The sequence below is a fragment of the Episyrphus balteatus genome, chromosome 2 (genome assembly GCF_945859705.1).
Source record: "Episyrphus balteatus chromosome 2, idEpiBalt1.1, whole genome shotgun sequence".
In the NCBI taxonomy this organism is placed as follows: domain Eukaryota; kingdom Metazoa; phylum Arthropoda; class Insecta; order Diptera; family Syrphidae; genus Episyrphus; species Episyrphus balteatus.
In genome coordinates this window covers 38,185,119-38,210,238 of record NC_079135.1, presented here as the reverse complement: position 1 = coordinate 38,210,238, position 25,120 = coordinate 38,185,119, and the positions used below count along the sequence as shown (strand labels likewise).

General features: G+C 30.8%; 3 protein-coding genes across 7 annotated transcripts; 2 read left to right on the top strand and 1 right to left on the bottom strand.

Moving 5' to 3' along the window:
* The first annotated feature begins 775 nt into the window (after positions 1 to 775).
* On the top strand, positions 776 to 10,878 carry LOC129908613 (neuronal calcium sensor 2). 5 transcript variants are annotated; one of them, XM_055985241.1, is made up of 6 exons: positions 776 to 900; positions 7,368 to 7,480; positions 7,546 to 7,689; positions 9,803 to 9,931; positions 9,998 to 10,449; positions 10,620 to 10,878. In XM_055985241.1, the coding sequence occupies exons 2-5, from the start codon at positions 7,370 to 7,372 to the stop codon at positions 10,172 to 10,174; spliced, it is 561 nt and encodes a 186-aa protein (XP_055841216.1). In that variant the 5' UTR covers positions 776 to 900; positions 7,368 to 7,369; the 3' UTR covers positions 10,175 to 10,449; positions 10,620 to 10,878. The 5 variants fall into 5 exon arrangements, with proteins under 5 accessions (XP_055841216.1, XP_055841215.1, XP_055841213.1 ...); XM_055985240.1 differs by lacking the exon at positions 776 to 900 and adding an exon at positions 936 to 1,121 and having other exon boundaries at positions 9,998 to 10,247; XM_055985238.1 differs by lacking the exon at positions 776 to 900 and adding an exon at positions 937 to 1,121.
* Positions 10,879 to 13,403: 2,525 nt separating this feature from the next.
* On the bottom strand, positions 13,404 to 18,642 carry LOC129908611 (RING finger protein 10). The gene is made up of 5 exons (XM_055985236.1): positions 18,128 to 18,642; positions 17,547 to 18,024; positions 14,372 to 15,390; positions 14,147 to 14,301; positions 13,404 to 14,083 (listed from the first exon to the last, which is right to left on the bottom strand). The coding sequence occupies exons 1-5, from the start codon at positions 18,207 to 18,209 to the stop codon at positions 13,652 to 13,654; spliced, it is 2,166 nt and encodes a 721-aa protein (XP_055841211.1). The 5' UTR covers positions 18,210 to 18,642; the 3' UTR covers positions 13,404 to 13,651.
* A 1,967-nt stretch (positions 18,643 to 20,609) lies between these two features.
* On the top strand, positions 20,610 to 21,324 carry LOC129910471 (probable trafficking protein particle complex subunit 2). The gene is made up of 2 exons (XM_055987870.1): positions 20,610 to 20,832; positions 20,899 to 21,324. The coding sequence occupies exons 1-2, from the start codon at positions 20,746 to 20,748 to the stop codon at positions 21,229 to 21,231; spliced, it is 420 nt and encodes a 139-aa protein (XP_055843845.1). The 5' UTR covers positions 20,610 to 20,745; the 3' UTR covers positions 21,232 to 21,324.
* Positions 21,325 to 25,120: the final 3,796 nt, after the last annotated feature.

Here is a 25,120-nt window from a genome sequence, read left to right as displayed (position 1 = left end):
CACAAAAAGTGTAGATCAGACCTTATTTTGATCACCTTGTTCACTGTCAAATTTACATTTCAAATCAAAAAGCACAACGGATTCTCGGATTTGGCAAGATTACAAAATCTCGTTGAACTAGTTACACCACACCTAAATCATAACATTTCCCCTTTTTTATTGCTAAACAGGATTTTTCGATAAAAGAAAACCCAATGGAAATTACTCAAATGCCCACGTTTCTCAACCTAGCTTCCTGTTTTAGCTTTTTACACTAATGAAAGCCTGGATTTGATTGAACTAAATTTTTGGTTCACAATGGATGTCTTTGAACTGTTATACCAAACAGAACAAAGTGTTATAAATGTATCTCCTCAAACAAAATCCAGTGGATTTTGAAGAGATTTTGTCAAAAGATAGAAGAATTGTGAAAAAGATTATTAAAGCCTGAAAACATTTGGAAAATCTTGTAGATTTTGGTTTATGCTCGGAATCTAAATTTTGATTCAGGTTACAAACTACAAAGTGTATGATATTCGTTGCACGCACCCTTATTTTTGACAGTTCATCTTATGAGCAAATTTGAAATGGACGTATTGTGCCTTTTCTCTGTCTTCTCTTCTCTGTGGTTTTTATTGTCAATTTCATGCCTATGATTTTTATTATGATTTTTTTTTAAATGTATTTTCTTTTTTATGCAAAGTGTGATTTTGCAGTTAACAAAAAAATGCATTTTATTTATTTTTCAAATTTAATCATTAATAATTATGATTACATTTCATATAATTGTTTACGGTTAATTTTATTTGATTAGAAAATAAAAAAAAAACATTAAACTATGACGTCAATTGAAAATTTAAAAAAAGTTTATTAATAACTTTTTAGCCGAGCCTCTCCTTTAGTGTGGAAATCTCATTTATGGTAAACAAAGAAAAAAACGACAAGACCATACATATATTATGGAATTCACAATTTTTCATTAATCCTTGCGCATGGAAAATAGCTTTTACTTTCATGTAGCCCGAGCTTTGGTAATTCGCATGCAGTTTCTCCTCTACGTAACACTCTTAAAGCTCAAGGCAATTCATTATTGTCTTATATTTTAACCAAGCTGAGAGGAAGACGTTATAAAGTAGTTAAAAGTAGGTGATTATTGCTATTTCTCTATTTTAATATTACTATGCCAGTCACATAGATTACATTTTAGTATTCAATAAACCGCCTGCTTAAATAATCCATTCACTTTTTATAATTTTTAATTCAACTATAATCAAGAAATACAACAAAAAGAAAAAAATCATAGTGAGTTATCCATATCCATCCGCTTGCCTGCCTACATATTATAATTTTGTTTAATGTTGTAAAATATCTTAAATTGTTTAAAAGCATCTTAAAAGGCTCTTGAGACACTACCCTCCTGTATATTTCAATTTTGAATACCCGTACATGTGTAAAGTAAATGTTTCTATTTTAAATTGATGTGATAAATTTTATTAAAAATGCTTTTAGCTGATACCCCCACAGTGTATGTACCTACCTACTATTAGTTAATTTTAAATGAAAAAAAAAAAAAAAAATAAACCTGCTGCTTTCAGGTTGTAAGTAAAAAAGTACCAAATTGGGATACATTTTTCAATATAGGTTACTTTATGCTTTTGACATTTTTCCGATTCAAGGAGAAAATCGATTTTTCAAACGTCTTTAACATTTTCTACAAGTTGAAAAAGAAAGAAGAATCTGCGATGCCTCATCCCATTTTAAATATTATATCCTCCAACTCCTCTTATTATAATTCAATGTGCCTTTGTGTTTTTTCCCTTTTTTTATGATTTAATTAAAAACGAATTGTTACTAACAACTATGCCTGATTATATTCTTTTGAGAGAAAAAAAAAACCGATGCTATTTGTTTGAAACCCCAATACCTACTTTATCTCAGAATAACCCTCAGATTATAATTCCTCCTGAGTAACAAGTAAATAGTTTTTTTTTTCTTTTCTTGTTTAATTGAAAATATGAAAAGAATACACAGATTATGATCTAAACCAACATAAAGTACCCTTACTCGGGTATAGCTGAGAGTTTTTAGTTTAATCAATATATTTTTTGATGTTTCTGCTTTATGTATTTATGTTCATATGCTCACTTTTTTTTAGTAGGTAGGTACCTGATATGTATCCGATTGCTTAAATTACACACCTGAGTACTTTCAGGCACATGAGACATTAAAATTTTTAATAAATGGTTAGCTTGCCTGCAATTACTTGACCATTTATTGATAGTAGTAGGTACATAGCTGTATTTTATAACGAAGCTTAGTTTAATTCATACTATTTTATTTTTAGTTTGGAACGTTTTTATGGTTTTGCTTTAATATGGCAAACAGAAGGGAATAATTAATGCAGTTGCTAAGAAACTAACGAAATGGTTATTAGAAAAACACCTACAAATTAGGAATCCAATTATTATATGGAATGTTTTTTTTTTTAGTTTAGTTTGTGTTGGTTTTAGATAATTTAGAAGACATAAAGTAAATGAATTTTATATTTCAATAAAAAAAACAGCTTCAAAGTTTTTTATTTGTTTTTCTTTTTTCATTTGAATTTATTTCGGTAAAAAAAAGTAATAAGCTATGTGTATGTAGGTGAAGAAGACAACGCCTTTAAAATTCTATTTTAAAATCTGTAGCAAAAAACTTTCGGGTTTGAAGTGGGTACTTATAATTTTTATAGTTAAAAAGTAAAATTGCCAAAAAAAATCCTTGTACTTTCTTTGGACTATGGGGGGGATGGGGAGACATTACCATGATAGTGAATGCAATAAAAGTTTGTCCAGCTGCTTGTCTATATGAGGAACTGTAGCCTAACTGTGGCATAATTTTTGCTATGTATCTATTCAGAAAAGCTTAATTTTTGAATGTACTTGGATTTCAACTAAAAAATTTCTGTTCACTTATTGTAAGATGTTTTAACCTATTATTAACTGTACCCCCTGTAAAATGAGTCTGTTCTAAACGACTAATTAATAATAGCTGTGTTTTATTTTCCTCGTGATCCAGATCACATCATTGTTTTTATTAGCTGTACAACAAAAGCAGGATTTTGTTTTGTTATTGTTTCGCAAATAAATTAATGATCTGATGCTGATCCGGATCACGAAGAAAATAAAACACAGTTAATATTTTTGCTTGGATGATTTTAAGAAGCACATATTATCAATCAATCGATTTTTCTAAAACCGGTTATTGAATTAAGGTTAAAAGTGTTATTGTTCATAGATGATTATTATTATTTGCTAACAACTAGTACTATTATACCTACAGCCAAACTCACGTTATTTATCTTGGTACTTGTAATTAGATTTGGAAGTGCAATGCAAAATTTGATTCGTGAGAATGATTAAAGTTAAACATAGCTTTTCACAAAAACGATCATAAGCGAAACCTGGTTCTATTTGATCGAAAGTTTTTAAATCTTTGGTTTACGATATGGTCGAAAAGTTTGTTTGGTGATGGTGACCCTTAAAAAAATTCATCACAATTTTTACTTGCGATATAGGTACTATATAATTATCAAGATATGCATTCGTACAAAAAAAAAAGTTGAGATAGCATTTTTCCTTGACATTACGATGGTAGAGAATGCCAAAAAAGTGGGTCCCGGAAGTCCGTCTGTCTGTCTGTAAACGAAGCTACAGCTTAAACGGATAAACCGATTGATGTCAAACTTGGTATGTAGCATTATTTGGCGCCTCTCCAGAGGGGTTTTTGGAATTATTTTTTTTTTGACCAAAAATAACGGTACTTGTCATATACCGATTTTAGTAAAATTGAAATTTCTCAAAAACGGCTCCAACGATTTTGTTTAAAAAATTCAAATGTTAGTTTTAAGACAAGGTCTATCTTTCAATAAAAAAATTTTTTTGTTGAAAATCATTATTAACGGTACCTGTCATAAAACCGTTTTTTTTTAAATCCGATTATCTCTGAAAGTGCTTATTCGATTTCAACAAAACTTTTTGTGAAGAAGCATTTAAATAATTTAAATATAAACCAAAAACAAAATTTCAAATTTTTGGATTTTTAAAAAAAATTTGAAAATTTTTTTTTGAGAAATCAAATTTTCGAAAACGGGACATTGAATTTTTTTGAAATTTTGCTTTTAGATGTTGATTAGTGATTTCTACAAAATGGCATACCAATTTTATTTTAAAATTTTTTTTTCCAAAAAATTATTTATAAAAAATTAGTTTTTTAAAAAACGGCTCTAACGATTTTGAAATTTTTTTTCTAAAAATGCATGTTAATATATCAATCAAAATTGTATTCTTGTTTTGGAGGGCAATTTGATTTCAGATTTGATTTTATTTTTTTAAAAAACGAATTTAATTTTTTTTTTTTACCTATATAGTAGGTACCTACATTTTCCAAAAATTAGTTTTTTAAAAAACGGCTCTAACGATTTTGAAATTTTTTTTTTTCTAAAAATGCATGTTAATATATCAATCAAAACTGCATACTTGTTTTGGAGGGCAATTTGATTTTATTTTTTTAAAAAACGAATTTTATTTTATTTATTTTTTTTTGTACCCATATAGTAGGTACCTACATTTTCCAAATTTCTATAAAAGTCTTGAAAAATTAAGCAACTTGAACTCTAAGAGCAAGTTCGTGCGACCCAGTCGTACACTTTATTTTATTTAAGTTTAAGATTGAATACATTCAAGAAGATGCTTTTTTGATATAATTTATGGTGAATATTACGAGACTGCATTTTTATTTATTTTATTTCCCTTGATCAACTAGATCAGAAATTTAAAAATCCCATCTTATATTATTCGCCCATTTTTTTACCAGCAAATGATAATTCAATTATATCATGGCCCTTGGCTTGGTTAGGAAGCAAGCATCATATGTGTTGCTTGCAGTAAATTAATAAATTAATGAACCCCCACTTCGGAGTTATATAAAAAAAATATGTTAAAAAAGTCATTTTGAAAATTTAATCTTTTGTGCGTTTAACTTTTATATACTTTTTTTTTAAGAATTTTTTTCTTATGCATAAATTTACCATGATCAAAAAACTACTTATAAATAAGTATTCATTTTCATTAATTATTTTGTTTGTCTTAAGTCATGTGAACCGATTTTGTTGAAATTGAAAAACATTAATATTAATTTTAACAATTTTTAAACTATTATTTCAAAAGATGATCAACTGTAGTGCTAAAAAAATATGTTGGTTTAAACCAATTTCCCGCAAACTGAAAATAAAGTTCTCTTAGTAAAGAAAATTCTAGATATCTAACATGTCTTTGTTTTGTTTGTACTTAATCTGTTATTAAATATCCAGGTTTCAAAAGTAAGCCATTTTCCCGAAAATTTTAAAATGTTTAGAAAAAGATAAAAAATCGCTAGGAACACCCTGTAAAAAGATTTCCCTAAGTTTTACTTCAATATTGTGAGATCAACTGTTAAAATTTGAGCAGTCAGTTTTCCAATACCTTAAAAATATGAAGTGGATGTATTTAGAAATCCTCAACCTGTTAACCTGTTTTGACCTTTTTGTCGGCCAAAGACCCAGACTTTATAATCGTCTGTCAACATAATGTACAGTAAAGAGTATTCAATAAATTTCAATATACTAGAAAAGGCAAATAACATGAAAATACATATACGTATGAGGAAGTTGTGCTAAGTGACGTATAGTTGAGGAAGAGACCAATGAACTGAAATGATGTGTATAAACTTAGTGCATCGAAAACTTTGATGTGATGGGTTGCGAACTAATAATATAACATTTTCAAACTTCAGAATTACTGATGCGTATAGTTTTGCATCAAAACATGATTAATTATAAAATCAAATGTGCCATCATTGGATTTAAGCGTTGTTTTGATCAGATCATCTACATATGACTTGGTGGTAGATTGATAAAGAAATTTTGATCCTTGATGGTAATATGTACTTAAATTTGTAATACCTGTTATTGCAGTCTTTCTAAATGCATAGCTAAACCCACATTAGGGTGGTCCAATTTTTTGGTTTTTACATTTCCGTTGTTCCCCACTCAAAAATTGGTTGCATATGTGTTTTGTATTACACACGTGAAATTTCAGCTTTTTAGGTGAAGTGTAAGTGGGCGCTCAACAAGCTCAAAGTTTTTGCTCACATGCTGTTATAGCTGGGTCCTCATGCCTAGTAATTAACTCTTGTTTTGATTTATCAAGTGGATTAAGTTATGATGTGGTAAAGTTTTTCATAAAAAACCAATAGTTAAGTGATATTTTCACAGATAATAATTTTTGTTCATTTAAATTCGTCTGTAAGTATTTTTTGCTTAAAGTTAACAAAACAGAATTAATCAATGAAATACGAGCTAGTGACTCAAAACCAAAGAAACATGAAAATCATTTACATGGTTGTCGAGAACATGCGTGCTTATCATGTTTAAGCCAAATTCCAACCTCAAGCCAAGTCCTAATACAATATAATCAGATATTAAGGGTAAGGTAAGGGTAACAAAGTCTAATATTCCAAAGCTGATGAGCGCCCTCTTCCTTTTACTTTAGAGGGCTAAAACTTTCAGCATGTGTTGGTATTGATGTCTGAAGCAAAATAATGCGTGGGGAACTAATGAATTATATGGTTTATTTTTTTGCCTTATAACGTGGACCACACTAACCCACATGTCTTTCCTATTACATTATTCCTTCTTTGGAGTGTTGAGTTTGCTTTTAAAACAATCTCTAGGGCATACATATGTATATTTATACCGCTGTTAAACAAAACCAACATCATCATTAAAAAAAAACTTGATTTTTAACTGATGGCGTTTTTAATTGGCAATCTGGAAGCAAAAAAAAGCAATCTGAATCCGTTCAATTGGGCAAAACTGACAGTTCTGATTCTGAAAAAAAGAGAATTTCTCTTCTGGTTTTAAAAACAGAATCAGAAGCAGAATCACTCACACACTCATAGATTTAAATGTCAGCAGTACAAAATGTTTGCAGCACAAATATAAATGAAATTTGGTGCGAGTACACATATATGTGAAACATGTTAAACGCAAACAATACATTCACACCAAACTTCAGATTCTTCGGAATAAAAAAAAACTGTTCAATTGGGATTCCGAATCGAAGAACAATTCCGGATTGCCAATTAAAAACGCCATGAGACCGATGTATTAGAAAAAATTTATTTTTTTTGACATCGGCATAACTCTTGGGCTTTTATATTGCGGACATTGTTTCTCTTCACAAAAGAATGCAATATATTCAAATTGATAAGTTAAACTGCATTTTTTAAGAATCAAGTTTTTTTTATTCATGCCGGCTTTATTTTTGGAAATCAGTCAGTTATAATATTTTAATTTTTTTTTTATAAAGCAATGGGGTGTTTTAGCAGTAAAGATCGTTTAACAAAAGAAGACATGGATTTCTTAAAATCACACACTCGCTACGATGAAGCAACAATTAAAGAGTGGTATAAAGGTTTTAAGGTAAGAAACATTTTAAATCATTAAAAATGCATCAAGTTTATTTAATTTTTTCAATAATATTACAGCAAGATTGCCCAAATGGCCGCCTAACACCAGCTAAATTTGTCGATATGTATAAAATGTTTTTCCCATCAGGAAACGCAGAAGAATTTTGTGATCATGTTTTTCGAACGTTTGACATGGACAAAAATGGTTACATAGACTTTAAAGTGAGTATAGTTTTGTATTGTTTTTATTATTCTTTTGTTAAAAACAACTTTCTTGCGGTTGTCAATCGTCTTTCGTTCACCGCTTATTCATTTGATATCATTTTCAATAATGTGTAACCTCGTCAACTTAACATGAATTAATCAGTTTTATTGTGAGTTCCACGTGAAAAGAATTCCACCCGGAAAATTGCACTTCAATTTTCACCTTTTGTGAATTTCAAACGTTTTTCGTAAAAAAAAATGTCTCTCATTCAGATGAAATACGAACTAATTCATAATTACATGGAGGCGAACAAGAATCCATTTTTAGCGGAAAATGTTGATTTCATTCTAACACTAGTTTTTAAAAATGTTTCAATGTGAAACTCACAAGAGTGTCAAATGTTAATGAATAAATGTGTATTCTGAATTTTTCAAAAGTTTTACTGAAAAATGTCAAATACTGTTTTTTAAAAAATATCGCGTTCTACCCAATATGATGAACAGTAAGAGTGTTAGGAAAAGGGATTCAATAAGAAACACCAATGTCCACTGGTTTGAAGTTCTTAATTTAAAATGGGAGGAAATAATATTCATGTAATGCGGCTGAAGTAGGAATCTCTATAAATTGGTTTGGTGTGTGTTTGAGGAATGCAACTAAATATTTCATCTGACTATTTCTTGTGAAAGTACCGATAGACTTTAGAACGTGAGACATGAAACCTAGGTTCCGTGTTCATAAGACGTAATTGTTATAGATCCTTTAACTAACATGTGTTTTTATACTTGATGGCTGAGTTTAAAATTTATATTATAGATTTATCATTATCATTTCTCTTTGACTTTAAAAAGTTAATTACAGAAAAACTTACTTATTTTACATGACGCCTAGAATCCAGATCGTACTCTAGTTAGCTGCCTCCTTTTACGAAAAATAAGTTGGTTTAGCACGTTTTTAAAGGTGATTTTATTTTCAGTAACGTTGTCCATCAGGATATAATTCGAATACTGCTCGCCTGGAAGACATGTCGATATCCTCTGCACGGGTTCAAGTAATTTCAGCTGGTGTATTTTATGTTTTTCTTTCTATATGTTAATGTGTATGTATGTCTCTTAACAATATTGCAGAACCGGGATGATCAAATCATACTCATGTTTATTTTTGCGCAACATTTGTCCGTTTTTTCCATATGTGCCCTTAATTCTGAAAGTGGACTAAGTCACTCCTAAAAATGCCATCAAATCTAGCCTAAAAAAAAAATTATTATTTAAGGGGTAAAGTTTATTTGAAAGCGAAATTGCAGTAAATAAACTTCTTTATTGCTACTCTAGTGATTTCATAAAAGAAATATAATTAAATCGTTATAAGAAAATTATTATGTAAGTTTTTCTTTAAACAATGCAAAAAGTGACTTAGTCCACTTTCATAATCATGGGCACATATATCCAAAACATGCCTATACGCAATTACCCTGGGGTGGGATTAGGGGTCTTTTTGTAATGTTCTCTATTTTAATTAATTGCACTAGTAAATTCTTTAACGAAAAATAAATTAATTTATGTTTTTTGTATCCTTAAACACATTTATTTATAAAAGATGAAAAATAAGAGGTGTTGAATTGGATAAACTTACAAATAATGCCTTATTTCAATCGATCTCTTGCTTAAAAAAAAAAAAAAAAAAACAATCTAAATAAAAGCTTACCTGACGGAACTAAAAAAAAAACTTCAATTGTTCATAAAGTTTCTGAGCGCTTATTTTGATCCCACACCAAGACATTAGCCGTTTCCCGTGTTTTCGTGAGACTTCGAAGTCCAGTCAGTAAAAATTTAACTAATTATTATTATCAATAAAAATGTTTAAATAGTTCTTATCTTTTTATTTCAGTAGGTTTTACTTATTGTATAATGTATAGTATTAATAGCAACTAGTTAAATTTTTATACCTATAATAATACATAATTATACTATTAATTTAATAAAAATTAAATGCATACTTGTTATCTGTACTTGGACCAAATTATGTAGATCAATATAGCGACTAGCGTTAACTTAATATTCGCTCTAAGTATTTAAGATCGAATCAAAAACCGTTTTTTCCTAAATCTTTTTTTTTTCGTTTTGTTTACTTTAGGAATTTCTGTTGGCAATCGATGTAACCTCGAGTGGTACACCCGAAGAGAAATTGAAATGGGCATTCCGAATGTATGATGTTGACGGAAATGGTGTTATTGATATTCAAGAGATGACTAAAATTGTACAGGTAATTCTTAATACAAATACCTGGGCCTATAGGATTTAAATCTAAAACGAAATCTTGACATTTTAGGCAATATACGACATGTTAGGGGCTTGTTCTTCAAACCGTCCGGCGGATTCAGCTGAGGAAAGAGCAAAAAATATTTTTGCTAAAATGGATGAAAACAATGATGGCCAATTAACTCAAGAAGAATTTCTAAAAGGATGCTTACAGGATGAAGAACTATCAAAAATGCTGGCACCATAAAACTATTTTATATTAGTAATAATTAATAAGTCACAAAAAATGCACAAATGCGAATCTTATCATATCAATGTTTGTGCGTATATTATTACATAGCTATCAACTTAAATATTTTTAATACATTTTGTAATGTATCATGTTTTTATACTATCTTTATATTCGATTTAATTGGGATACAAGTTTAAAAAACAAAACCAAACAAAACAAAAAAACAATCTTTAACAAAAACAAAAAACAAAAAAATAATAATACTACTTTTCGAACAAACATCATTTCAGGTATATATATTTGAATTTGAATAGAAGAACATATTCACCAAATTATGTAGAATTTTAAATTTCAAATGTATCAAACCTTGCACATCTAATTAAATTTATTTATTTAAGACTCTAAGCATATAAGTACAAGTTTCAACAAAATCCCAACTAGTATTACGCTTATTTTCCAGACGTAGCAACAGATGTTACTTGAATTCTGAATATTCTGGAATTCCCGGGACGACTCAGCACAACAAGTAAAAGATTTTGTACCAGGGCAAAGGGTTAAACCAAGACCAAAGGCTGTTTTGAATAAGACATCTCGGCAGCTATGTGAAATAAAAACAAATAAACAAAAACAAAACAAAAAAACATTTGTGGTACTCACGATTCGATTCAACAGGTTGTCATAATAATTGCAGAAATTATAATAAAAATAATAAATTATAAATTATAAGAAAATGGAGATTTTTTTTTTACAATTAAAATACAAACATTCATTGAGAAATTAGACCTGTTGCATCGAATCGTGTAAGAATTAAGAAAAATGCGATGTTTGGGATGGTAAAATGACAAAATTTTTTTCTAAAATGTCATAATTTCTTTCATTTTTAAACATTATTTGTCATAATTGTGTCAATGAAAAATAATTATTAAAAATTGAATGGAAAAGTGCTTCCCCAATTATAGAATTGGCTTTCAATAAAAGGAACAATGGACGTGTTTTCACACGAGTCGTATGCAACATTTTAGAATAACTTTATTCTGCAATTGAGGAGATTGAAAGATAAGGGTGCTAATTGACATTTTTTAAATTTTGTTAACAATGGTATTGATACATGATGTCATGTTTCTTGCTTTGATATAAGCATGGTGTTAAAAATGATTGTTTTATTAATCGCAGTTAATGAAGCATGAGGTATTAAGCTAAAAAAAAATCTAGTGACGGTAAAGTCGTCCCCATGCGACATTTAGCACTTTTACCTTCTAAACGCTTCAATTATAAACTAGTATCAATGAATATAGAATTACCAAGAAGAAGTATTCTACTTTGAAAATTATATCGCACAGCCATTGAAGCTAAAACATACAGAACTCTAATTTGTGTGAGATGCTTCTTTTTGGTAGTTATTAATTCTTTGTTTGAATCATCTTCAACTATCACAGGCTACATTACCTTATTCAACCTTTGGATTATGTTGTACATTCTGCGAAAAGTAAGCATTTCAATCTGACACCACATACATAAGAAGTTGAACCAGATATTTTCTTGTTTTTCTAGATCGATGCCAAAAATTAGACATAAACAGAAATAGAGTAAGTATGTGTTATTGGTTTGGGTCTACACCAAAAAATACAAAATGATTCTTATGTGAATTTCCAGCTACCACAAAAGATAAGTTATTTTTGATATCCTGTCAAAAATACTGGAAAATATGAGTATCTCAAATTCTATTTGCCAAAACGTTAATTTTTCTTTTTCCGAGATCAAATTTTCCAAACTTCGATTTACGATATCTAGACTTATTTACACAAGCACTTTCAAAAACACATCATTTTATAACTTTTATGTGATTGTTTATATTCGTAAATTCTTGACCAGTTTTTTGTTATATGAAGACATTGCCCACACGTATAAAAATAAATCTCTTGGAAATTTCCATTTGCCACGAGAAATCATTGTAAACATCCCTCTTTCAAATGGTCATCGACATTAATCTATTTTTCCTGATAAAACTTAATCAGATTAAGTATAACTACTAAAATAAAACGAAATGTTGCCACATTGTTAGCAATGTCAAAGACATGGAAGCAAATTGTCTGTTTTGACTAAACTATTAAGTTATACTCAGATAATGTAAGCCCGGCAAGGATTGAAAAATTTGTAAGAGATTGGTGGTCAATGCGCTTAATTTCAAAAGATATAAAAACTTAAAGCCTAGTACGCAGTTCGCGCTAAACTTAAGCTCTCATACTTACAAAATTCTGAAATTTTTAGCTGTTTCAAGATATGCAGTACATACATAGCTATGTTGCCAAAGTTAAGTAAATTCATAGATTCAATTTTTGAAATTGTTTTTAAAACATTTTTAATCTGGCATCTCTAGAAAAAAAAATTCTAGTACTGTCCAGAAATTTCATATGTCAAAATTTAGCGCGATCTGCGTATAAGGCTTAAGGTATTTAATTACAATATTAGCCAAAAATGTGTTCCTCAAGAAAAGATGAGTGAATCCGTCTATATCCTGTTAAATTCTGCAGAGAAAAAAGTAATGCAAATCGGTGCTTAAAAAGTTGAGCGTATTTGTTGGATGTTGACATTAATCATTGGCACTTAAGAAAAATGCCATTGCCTAGAAAAACACCAACTCAGTAGTAGATTGATTTTGAAAAAAATCTATTATTTGTAACAAAAAATCCAATGAAACAAAAATGTCAAATTCCCTTACAAAATTAATTCACTATACCAAATACATTACCGAAATAAATTTATCATCCCATTTCCCAAATTTCATAAGAGGGAATCTTTCTCAAGAGAATTTGTACTAACCATAATCTTCTATAATTCAATTAAAAAAAAAATAAATTTCCTACTAAAGGCACAATAAGTCGAGCTCTCGTAATATAGCTTTCGCTGTTAATAACACATTGAAGATACATAATTATGTCAATTAAATTCAACTTCTCTTCGGACATCAAAATAAAAATTAAATTAAAAATAATTCAGACTATTCTGAATAACTAATTTTGTTACATCATCAAGCATTTGTTGCGTGGACGTGTCTTTAACTTTTCGACAAACAATTTTGCATTTTAGCAATGCATTGCCATTTTTTAGACAGCTTGAGGTTGTACTAAAAAAAAATTCAAGTACAAATTCTATGTGCATCTATTTTTATAATAAATACGTGACTGCTTTTCAAATCTTCCACAACGATTTGAGTGCTGCACATATCAAAAACAAAAATCAAAAATTTGCCTGATGGATATAATGGATAAGCTTTATTAAAATAAATCAAGAACTAAAAAGATTTTACATTTTAGATAACTCAGAACATCACAAGAATTGGAATTCTTGTGATTAAACAAAATAATAATTAACAAAGTAAGCTTAGCTGTATTAGTAGTAGTATTTTTTTTTTGTTGTGTTAAACTTATTTTTTTGTATGATTATATCTTGAAGCTGAATTTATTAATATATTTTTTTGTTGTATGCTTTTAATTATTTTCCGCTAAAATTCATGCCAGTGGAGAAAACCAACATTTTCTTGTTTTTCTTAGATTTTTTGCTACCACTATTTTTGGGTTCATTTTTATTGGGAGCGTTATGTTTTTGGCTTATTGCTTCTGCCAAAACATCTCCCAAGTTTGGTGCCGGATGAAATTCTTCTACAGAATCACTTTCACTGTAACGCTCAGACGTCATTCTTTGACGTGTTACTGTAGATTCTTTTACCCAAGTTGAATCTTTAGTGGCTTTTGGAGAATATGTTGAATTTCCCATGGTTGGCCAGAATTCTGCTATTGGCGAATCAATAGAATTAGCAATTGATGAATAGGTGGTGCGTTTTGATGAGCTCGGTTGACTTGGTATATTGATGGCTTCAGTAAACATTTCATTTGGAGAACCGGCAAGGGTTTCCTCGAAGCCACACTGCAAAATAAAAAAAAAAATATATTATTTAAAAATCTCTTTGAACTCTGTTGGAGAATATACCGTTGGAAATTCATGCGAGGAAGACAAATTTATGTTGGCCGTGCTTGAAAGAAGTTTTCCCATTTGTCTATCGTTAATTGCATTTATTTTAATTTCACGTTTCTTTTCTTCTCTGTCTCGTTTTTGTCTTAATTTTTTCCTTTGAAGAATGTCATCTACAAGCATTTACAAAAAAAAAAAGAAAATTATAAAAAAATAAAAACAGACAACAAAATTATTCCTTACCTTTGAAAACACGCAAAACATCTTCAGATACCATTGGTGGTTCTAACTGCACCTCAACCACCTCAAAATGACAAGTGAGAGGTAAGTGACCCAAACACGTAAATTTTCTTCGATGATCCTCGTCCATTGAATGGTGTTCTTTTTGCAAAATCTTTGCATTCACAATCAATGGGGCCTGATCAAGTGATCCGTAGCAAGCTTGCAGCATTTTCACATTCAATGGATGAAGGAAAATATTTTGCCCGTCTATAGATTGATAAAAATAGTAATATTTTGAATATTTTTCTTCTTCCACTGGTGTGGGTGGTTTTTTAATTTCAGAATCGTCAATGACGACTTCAGGCTGCTCCTTCGGCAAGCAATTTTCATTTTCAACTTTTACAGTAACTTTCTTTTCCATAATGTTTTCTATTTCATTATTAATTTCAAGCTTCCTGGCTTTCAACAAATCCAAAGCTTGTTGTACGAATACAAATTCGGGGCAATTTGCTTCACTTTCACAAAATGCCAGTTCATTTTGTTCCCTTTCAATAATTGAAATTACATCCGATCTATTTGCTACCAAGAATTTTGCAAATTTCGATTCGTCATCAGTACTGGCCGAGTACATGTGAAGTTGTTCATCATCGTTGGTCGAATGAGAAATATTGTATTTTTCAATTGAAAGTGAACCCTTTTTGCGTTGCATCAATTGAAAACTTATATAATTTCCAACACTAAAATTAACTTGCTGAACAATGGTTGTGCTTTTCAAATCATTTGTATGTACTGCTTCGTAGCATATGGGGCATTTACGCCAGGTTTTGTCAGATAATGCAAGATAATGAAGAATACATGGCCAGCAATATACATGACCACAACGTGTTAGTTTAGCCGCAAGAGGTGGATACAAACAGATGGGGCATTGAGGCTCCTCGGTCGTTTGAATATTAATTTGCTCAATTAAATCCCAATCGATAAGAGTATCTGGTGAGTGTGTTATCTTTTGTTTAGCCTTCCAGTTTACAACGAATTGGAAGCTGAGATCAAACAAATACATAAATTTCGAATTAACGTATATGTTTAGCAAAACATCAAGAGTTAGAACATTTATGCGTTATATCTGAATGAGGGTGAATTTTCAATAAACAAAAGATAGATCCGAAGTAAATTGTTTTGTAAAATAATATAAAAATGTTAAAGTCCAGAATAAATAAAAAATAACAAAAAATTAAACAGTATGAAATTTTGGCCCAAGATTATTCTTAAGGTCAAATTTAGGGACTTAATTTTATTAAATCATTTTGTCAGTGTCAGAGGCAGTGTTTTTGATGGCTTTTGGAGACCATTTCACCACTATAATTCAAGGCAAAAGACTTTTTTAGACTTGATCATTCGTGTTATTTTTATAACGTTATATCGATCGTCTCTGTGAGGGAGAAAGTGAAGTGATGCGTTAACAACATAAAGTCATTGAAATAAAACGTTGGGCAGGCACTATGAGCATCTTACTCATTTGGCCAAGAAACCACGGAAATAACGTAATGAGAATAATAATTAGGAACAGGCACTAAGAAGCACTTTCAGGAGGTTGTATCACTCGGAGAAGTGTTACGGCGATGTTGAGATTTTTGAAGTTTATGCTGGTTATAGTAGGTCTCTACAATTTGTTTTTATTCTCGAATGGCTAGTTTGAATGCAACGCCAGAAACTAATCTTTTTGCAAACCTGTTTGAGTGAGCAAATAATGTTTTTTGGATCATAATGTAGGAAGTTGGAACATCTAAAAAAAATATTTCAAGGAAATAAATATAGACAAGAATTCTGCTTAAGTCAGCATTGATTTTATGTTAACACAGAATGCTATGTGTACTTCATGTATTCAGTGTATTAACTTACGAGTACCCATTCTTTGTGGGTACTCTGGTGTTTTGTTTTGAAATCAATGGGTGAAATACTCACTCTGTAATGCGAATGTGTAAATTCGAATATATTAGAATTGGTTTTGAGACATTCATCGCAAAGCTTTAATTGGTATCAAAAATTTAATAAAATGAGATGCGTCATCCCCTCAATAGATAAGTTGTAAGTTCAAGTCTTACACGGGCAATTTTCAAAATTAATTGAAGATAAAGCGACCCCGTGAAATAGCTATGATCTTGGTGGTAACAAGCACAAGTTGTTGTTGTTCATTCAAAACCTTTAATATAAATTGATTTAACAGACAGCTGCACCAATGAAAAAGCTATACACAGACACACCCTTACTAGAGAACATTATTGGTTCGGAATAAAAATTTCAATACAAATTGAATTAAAAAAAAACTTTTATGACTTGGGTTCTATTGAATATAATTTGTCCAAGATCGAATAAAAACGCACTGACTTGCTCTAATTAAAGAAACTCAAAAGAGGTTATATATAGTCTAAGAGCCAACAGCAAATTTTGGGAGTGGAGGTATAACCAAAATGTGAGTATGCAGTTTTATATTGTTTTCAGGAAGTTGAAAAATGTGAGTTTTCCAATTCATATAAGTAGGCTAAACTCACGTTATTTCATATTCTTTAAGCCCAATTTTTGTTTTACTTGGAACCAAAAACACATTTTAATTACGTAGAATAGACCTTAAACATAAATCCATATCGGGAGTCAGATAAATTGCTCCAAAAAAATCATAATAAGCTTTATAAGCAGTTTAACAAAGAACTTTTAAACTGAATAGAACTTTAGATGTTAGCGTTCATCATATTTTGAATGTTCATAAGTATTTGACTGAACCCAAGTAAAATAGCCTGATTAATAGAGTTACCTTATGGACCCGTTATACCGATATTTTTAGAGCTCTTACAGATTACAGAAATTCTTCCAGGGATTAAAAAAAAAAAAAGAAAAACAATATTTCCTAATCGATTGTTAACCCAGTCATAATTCAATAGAGACTTTGAAGAAATGTTCAATAACATTTTTGGCACTTCGAGACAATTTTCATTCATGGGGTAGCTCAGAATAATGAATCCTACAAATACGCTTTTCAGTAGAGGATGCATGAAAAGGGTCAAGAGTATCTGTTAAATGGATCAAGGGTTAACCGAACAATTTTTATCAGTAAACTCCGACAAAATAGGGAAAAAAAATATAAAATGTCCAAATAATGAAAATGAAATGATTCTAAACCTAAGAAAAACTGTAATCTTACTTGGCTTGCAAATACTGCTCCTTGTTGTATTTATGCTTCTTAACTTGGGAACGATTAGTGTTGCTATTTTTACCAAACACATTTAATCCACTGTAGTTGTCATACTCTCTGGGACCATAATGAAAGTTTAGTAAATGATTCAAATTCTGCTTCTTGCTTCCAGCTAGATAAACAGAATTCAATTCATGTTCATGATCAGCAGTTGTAGCATTACTGCCGGCAAATTCAAGATACGGCAATTCATCTTCAGATGCTAGTCCGGCGCCGCCAGGAGGCACGTCCTCGAATGCCGATTGGCCGGCAGCGAGCCCATAGTTATTATTGGGACCACCACGAGCCTTCGGCCGTTTGTCGACATTGGGCCTTGTCTTTGCTGGACCAACCTTGCTGCCGCGTTGACTATCGTTCTTCGAAGCTGGGCAATTAGGATTTTCTCTACGACGCGAATTTTTCGGCCAAGGTTTGTTGGAATAAAGTTCTGAATATTAAAAATTTTCAATTAGTATTCTAATTGGTCAACTTAAATGTGGTGGAGGAAAAAGCAAAACAACAAAACAAAAACAAACAAAAAAACAACATACCTGCGCTCTTACGTGAATCAGACGATGACAGGGCTTTGCTGGAACCCTGTCGAGAATATGGTTGTTGTTGTTTTTTGTCCATTACTTGTTTGTTGGTTAATAAAATTTAAATCAAAATCGAAAGAAAAAATACTCTTCTTAAAAAAATTATAAGCTACAGATGATGATGACGAATCCGACGAATCGTGGATTTTTCCTCCACATGGAGTTTTCACTTCGAATTCTTTGAGTTGATACATTTTATTGGGCCATGATTATTACGCACACACAATACAAATTTATTCCTTTGTACTGACTTTTTTAAAGATTTTCTGGTGAGAAAATTTGTAAAGAAAACTGGGAAATTTTTGGAAATTAATGGCGTTTTCACGCTAATCGACAATAATTTGTGTCGATTTGATGGAAAAATCCAACGATTATCGAGAAAATCGAATTAAAAAATTTTGCAAAAATCAGCTTCCGAGCTGATTTTAAAAATAATGGCGACGACGATGAAGTATGCAAGAAAATGAAAATTATAAAGAAATGAAGAGAAGAATGAAAAATGAAAAGGAAATTTTTCTTTAAAACGATTTGATAAATGAAACGGATTTGTACAGGGCAAGTAGGTAATGTAGTGTTTTGTTTTTAATTCTACACAGTAGAGGTAAGAAATAGTAGACCTTAAGTCCTGGCTACACAGTGTTAGGGCCTGGCTACACAGTGTTGTGCCCAATCACGCTAAAGCCTGGAACGCAGCTGGAAGCGAAAAGAAATTTTCCATACAAAATTTTGCTAACGAAATCTTGAACGAAAAATTTCGTTTTGCTTTTCATTTTCAGTACGCAGCTCTAGCGAAAAATTGGAGAGTTTTCACTCATTTGTCACTTAAGCCTAGTACGCTGCTGAAGCAAAACGAAAAATTTTTAAGTCCTCAAAGTCAACAGCGGACATGTTAACGAAAAAATACCATCAGGTATTATAGCAAAGTAAAAATAATAGAAATATAAATAAAAAAATTCAAGAAAAAACATCCGAAAATAAGTTTTAAAGCAAAAACAAAACAAATTTAATTTCGTTCAAGATTTCGTTTTGTATGGAAAATTTCGTTTCGCATCAGCAGCGTACTAGGCTTTACTTTTTAATGTCCTGTGAATTTTTCTTGACTCCAAGAGCTGTGTTGACGGTTTTTTCACTTTTGATTCATTTGCTTTAAAAATTATTTTCTGGTGATTTTTCTTGATTTTAAATTAATTTTGTTTTTTTTTTTTCATTTTGATTTTGACAGAATACTCGATGATATTTTTTCATTAGCATTTTCGTTGTCGACTTTTTCGCTAGAGCTGCGTACTGAAAAACGAAAAGCAAAACGAAAATTTCCGTTCAAGATTTCGTTAACGAAATTTTGTATGGAAAATTTCATTTCGCTTCAGCTGCGTACTAGGCTTTAAAGCTAAAACACAATAGGGGTATTCACGATCCGATGCAACTGGTCTAGTATCATTGCAAAAGTGCAAAAGTGTAAAATCTTACAACACTACAACAACAAAATATATGGATTAAAATTTTACAATGGTCTTGCACTTTTGCAATACCCTAACCCTATTGCAAAATAAAAATACAATGGAGTAAAATTATTTTTGACAGATGGCAGCTCACCGTCGCGTCGCCCATGATAAACAGTTTGTCTTTTTTATTCTGTTTATAATGGTTGTCGCTACTCATGTCCCGTAATTTAGTTTCTTTTAATGTAAAATAATTAGTGAAAATTAATTAACCCGAACAAAACAAAGAATTAAATTATAAAAAATTGAAAAAAAAGAAGAAGCAACGGTGGGGAAAAAAAAACAGCATTCATGCTTCAATATTTACTATAGATAAGAAGAGGGGCGTTCACGATCTATTGTAAAAAAATAAAATTTTACATTTTTACTAGGCCTGTTGCACCAGATCGTGAATACCCCTAATAAATTTAATTTCGTTCAAGATTACGTTAGTGAAATTTTGTATGGAAAACTTAGTTTCACTTCAGCTGCGTAATAGGTTTTAAAATTGTTCATGCATTAGTGTCTGGCTACACAGTGATTTTTCAATCATGCGGTGGCTACACACTGTTTTGCCCAATCACGTTCCATTTTTACATTTTCTAGGAACAAACGTCAAAAAGAGGAGAAATTTTGCAACGGAACTGTAATGCCCTCAAAAAATTCAGTTCCCTTCGTGAGCATCTTCCCCTACACTCCTCATCCATCTTGCCTACAAACTCACTCGTTAGGCGATCAGAAAATCACCGTGTAGCCAGGCACTTATGAAACTAAAATTTAAGTTTTGCAGTGATTTCGTCAAAGCTAGTTCCACTGCAAATTAGATTTCTCAAGTCCGAACCCTGCAACAAATCCCTATCGTAGAGTCGATAATGTAGTTCAAAAATACTTTTCTCTAAGTTTAAACGGGGTGCAATAAATGTCAACGTGACAGTTTTGTTATGACATTACTAAAATTTTAGCAATCTGAACACGTCTTACTTACATATGTTTTCTATTTCCAATAAAAACTAAACTTTTTTGTATCCATTTTTGTATCTATTTTAATTTTTTTTTCCTTTAAAACTTGCTTAAAATTACTAAAATTAAAAAAAAATGTCTAATTATTACTTTGTAATAGTCGGTCATAATGATAATCCAGTTTTTGAAATGGAATTCTCAAACGTTAGCAAGGAATTAAAGGTACAAAAATTATTAAACAACCCATTCCATAGAAAATTCACTTAAATTGTTTATAAATAATTACAGAAAGAAGATAATAGACATTTAAATCAATTTATTGCACATGCTGCATTAGATTTAGTCGACGAACACAAATGGAAAATACCAAACATGCATCTCAAGTCCATCGACAAATTCAATCAATGGTTTGTTACTTCTTTTGTAACAGCAAGTCAAATAAGATTCATTATTGTACATGACAACAAAAACGATGAGGGCATTAAGAATTTCTTTAACGAAATGTATGAAACCTATATAAAACATTCCATGAATTCATTTTACAAAATCAATACGCCAATCAAATCGCCAATGTTTGAGAAGAAAGCTCAACTTTTTGGTCGAAAGTATTTGCTTTCTTAGTTTAATTTTAAGTTTGTTGTAGTGATTGCATAGATGTTTGTTGTAAAAGAAGAAACATTTGTATAATAAATATATTAAATAAGTTAAAAAAGAGATCTAATGAAATCTTTGAATATTGTCGTAAAAGCTATTAAACGTCGCGTCGTCTCAGTGTGGCATTCTACCCACTATAGGGATACACTATGCGATGGTTAATACGTATGGTATGCTTACTCTAATAGGATCATGGATAGAGGGGACATACGTTTCGGAAAGGAAACGACTGCATTGTAAGTGGAACCCGATCACCCTAGAAGGCAGGGGAGTCGGAAAATCAAGAAGCTCTTAGCGAAGAACATTCGTGGAAGAGTCAGCGCAACTTAGAAAGAGTTGGAAGGAGCATTGGATGTAGGCAGCCTTGTAGGAGTATTGTAGTGGATGTGGGTAATACAAGCGAAAACAGTTGGCATTCAGAAAATGCTGGTTGGCGGGATTCTCTGAATGTAAGAGGTGTTAGATCGGCATGCCTCAGCTCAGAAATAGCCGTTTGGATTTAACTATCTCAGGGCGCTGGTCGACACTTAATTTAAAATCTGAGTTGTGGTTGAATCTAGGGTTCCCAAGTTTTCAAAACGTTTTAGTTTCTCCTTAAAAAAATCCTCTTTTTGTTCCTTACTTCATAAATCGTATTTTGAGGGAAAAACTGAAAGATTAGATACTTAATGTATTTTTGTACATCATACTTTCATAGACCATTTATGCAGCTTAAGGCAGTTTTTATCAACAACAAAGTTGTAATAATTATTATTGTAATAATTATTATTGGGTATTTTGATATACCCAAACAAAAGATTACCTTAAATTTAATATTAAAATGGAAGCACCCTAGTCTTTAAAAAAAAGCCACCAAATTCAAAAATCCACTTAGAGTTAAACGCAATAGTTTATTTCGCAATTTAGTTTTCTTTAAATTGATTCCATTTGTTCATTCTTAAAGATTGTGTCTACTGTCTTTGTAAGATTATGTTTTTTTTATTCCCGTTCTTTTTTTGAAAAGGGAAATCGTCTAAAACTGAATTGTCTAAAAAAAAATCGGGAAAATAATGATTTTTCCCTCAACCTGGGAACCCTGGGCCTTCAAGCAAGAAAACTGAGTTCAACAAAGAAACTCCGACCTCAGACCGCGAAAATCGGGCTTGCACTCACACACTTGCAACTTTTTGTGTATGAACACAGCAGAGCAGAGAGACTGTCAAAGAAAGGAAAGCAAGCAATAATAAAGGACATTCCCATCTTTTCACTTGTGATATAGGTACTATAGGGCAAATTTTAGGATTCGTAAAAAAAAAATGATGGAGAATGCCAAAAAAGTGAGTCCGGCAATTCTGTCTGTCTGTCTGTCTGTATGTACCTTAAGCTACAGCCTAAACTACTAGAGCGATTTTCTTAAAACTTTATAGTAAACAGTTTTGGGTATCTCCCTAGGGGTACGGTGACCATATTTATAGAAGCCAAACCCGGGACGGATACAAAATTCGTTGGATCGTTTTGAAAATATTGATTTTTCAAAAAAAAAAATTAAAATTATTTTAAATGAGTTTTCATAATTTTTCCTTTTTTGATATTAAGATTTCCTAAACGATTTTATGGGAGCGTTTTTGTTGAAATCATTTAAATCGTTTACGAAATCAGAAATCAAGCAAATGGTTTTTTAATATTGTCTGTTAATAACTTCTAAAAAAATATTTTTTTAATCAAAATCGGGAGAGCTGTTTTTTAACATTTTTATTTAAATGGTTTTGAAATTGTATGAACCTTAACACAACTTTTAACATGTCCTTAAAAGTTTTGAAACTTATCTGGGTTCTTTACTCTTCCATATGTTGTTCTTTATTCGAAAACATTTTTAATGGTGTACCAACCTGATAAACAAAAGCTGGAACTAAATAATTGACGAACATTAAAAAAAAAAACTAAAGCCTAGTCTAGAGGAAAAACGAAAATTTTCATACAAACGAAGACTTAGAAAATTTTTAGTTTTGCTTCAGCAGCGTACTAGAAAAATTTTAATTTCCAAGCACTGTTTTCTTGTTTTCCGAACAAAGTATTTAAAATATTGAACACAAAAATCAGGGAATGTGCAAATACGGGACAATCACGGGACAAATTACAAAATACGGGACACTTATACGTCCCGGGTTTCTTAAATAAAAACCCGGGACAAGCTGTAGAAATACGGGACAGTCCCGGGTAAACCGCGACGGATGGTCACTGTACCTAGAGGACAAATTGAAATTTTTTTTTAGGAACAAAACTAACGGTACCTGTCATATAACGGAAATAGAAAAGTTAGTTTTTTTTCGAAAACATTTCTAGCGATTTTGATTAAAATTTTTGTGTGTAGTGTTACACATAAGAGCCTTTTTTGGATTAAAAATTTGTTTTTGTACCGTTATTAACGGTACCTGCCATAGAAGGTTTTTTTTTTATTTTTGAATTTCTTGTAAACGACAGAGCCAATTTCAACCGATTTTTTTTTTTGCGGAAACTATAAAATGATGAATTTCATCAAAATTTCGATTTTATGTGTTGAATTATATTTCCATTTTTTGAAAATTTTTATATATAAAAAATTATTTTCTAAAAAAACGGCTCTAACGATTTTCAAATTTTTTTTCTAAAAATTCTTTTTTATATAAGAAATCAAATGTCATACTTGGTTTTGTGTAAAAGATCATTTAAAACAATGTTTAATTAATTATAAACACAGATTTTATTTTTTTACACTATGTATTGGTGAAATTCCTTAAAAATATCAAATTTTTAATTTTTCCTAATTTTGTTCAATAAAAAGCTATAATAGGGTAGAGTTGCCTATTTTCGGCCGTCTCCAGTTTCCGGTCACCTTTCAAAAATGGTGATAACTAGGGATTTCGAAGGGGTTTATTCCAAATTTTCGCTCGTATGCTGTGCCAAAAAATAAGAGAACAGCATAAAAGCAAAATTTTGGAATAAACCCTATGAAATCCCTAGTTATAACGATTTCCCGAAAGGGGGCCGGAAACTTGAGACGGCCGAAAATAGGCAACTCTACCCTATATGTACAGAAGGTGGCAGTGGCGTATTGAGGGGGGGGGGGCTCAAGCCCCCCCCCCAAGCCTTCAAGATCATGTTTTTATTTAGCTGATTTCATCAAAATGTACATGATTTATTGAAACTTGTTCGTAAATCTTATAGATTTAGAGGCATCACAGATGCTCGAGCCCCCTCCAAATTCTGAAACGGCTGTTTGGGTTCGTTTGAGTAAGAGCCTTAGCTGACGATGAGGGTTGTAATAATTTTTTTTTTTTCAGATTTTAGTCCAATTCCGAATTCTTTAGATAATTTTCTTAGTATTTTGACGTCCAATTACATTACCATTAAATTTTTGCAATACTTCTTATGCATTCTCAAAACGCCGTATTGGATCATATATTTACTTTTTTTTTAATAATATTTTTCTCAAAGATATTGGAAATAGAAATTTTTGATATCTCAAAATCTAAGTGGTCAACAGGTTTGCGCTTCCGATTTGGATTAAAGAGCAACATATTACGAAAAAACATATATATTTCGAATTAAACATCAAAAAGAATTTCATTCAAATTAGTTTTTGAGACTTTCACGTTCTGCATTTCAAAAAAGAAAGTGAAATAGGTGTTCTGCATTTTTTAACTCATTTAGATTTTCTAATCGAATTCAATTCACTTTGTTTCTGTTCGTGAATTTGGGGGCCTTTTTCAATGAATCTGCAATTGCAGTAATTTCAATAGAAACAAAATAAAAATGGAAGATCCTTCAGTTTTGACAATTAGAAGCAATTTCGAAGTTTTCAAAACCGATTGAAATGAAGAATATTGATATTTCATTT

Excerpts from the sequence above, each read along its gene's own strand:
- LOC129908613 (XM_055985241.1), top strand. The coding sequence starts at position 7,370 with ATGGGGTGTTTTAGCAGTAAAGATCGTTTAACAAAAGAAGACATGGAT. Across the intron at positions 7,481-7,545 it reads AGTGGTATAAAGGTTTTAAG|CAAGATTGCCCAAATGGCCG; the intron begins GTAAGAAACATT and ends ATAATATTACAG. Across the intron at positions 9,932-9,997 it reads AGATGACTAAAATTGTACAG|GCAATATACGACATGTTAGG; the intron begins GTAATTCTTAAT and ends TTGACATTTTAG.
- LOC129908611 (XM_055985236.1), bottom strand. The coding sequence starts at position 18,209 with ATGGACAAAAAACAACAACAACCATATTCTCGACAGGGTTCCAGCAAA. Across the intron at positions 15,391-17,546 it reads GAGCAGTATTTGCAAGCCAA|CTTCCAATTCGTTGTAAACT; the intron begins GTAAGATTACAG and ends GTTTGATCTCAG. Across the intron at positions 14,302-14,371 it reads TGTTTTGCGTGTTTTCAAAG|ATGACATTCTTCAAAGGAAA; the intron begins GTAAGGAATAAT and ends AAATGCTTGTAG.
- LOC129910471 (XM_055987870.1), top strand. The coding sequence starts at position 20,746 with ATGTCTAATTATTACTTTGTAATAGTCGGTCATAATGATAATCCAGTT. Across the intron at positions 20,833-20,898 it reads ACGTTAGCAAGGAATTAAAG|AAAGAAGATAATAGACATTT; the intron begins GTACAAAAATTA and ends AAATAATTACAG.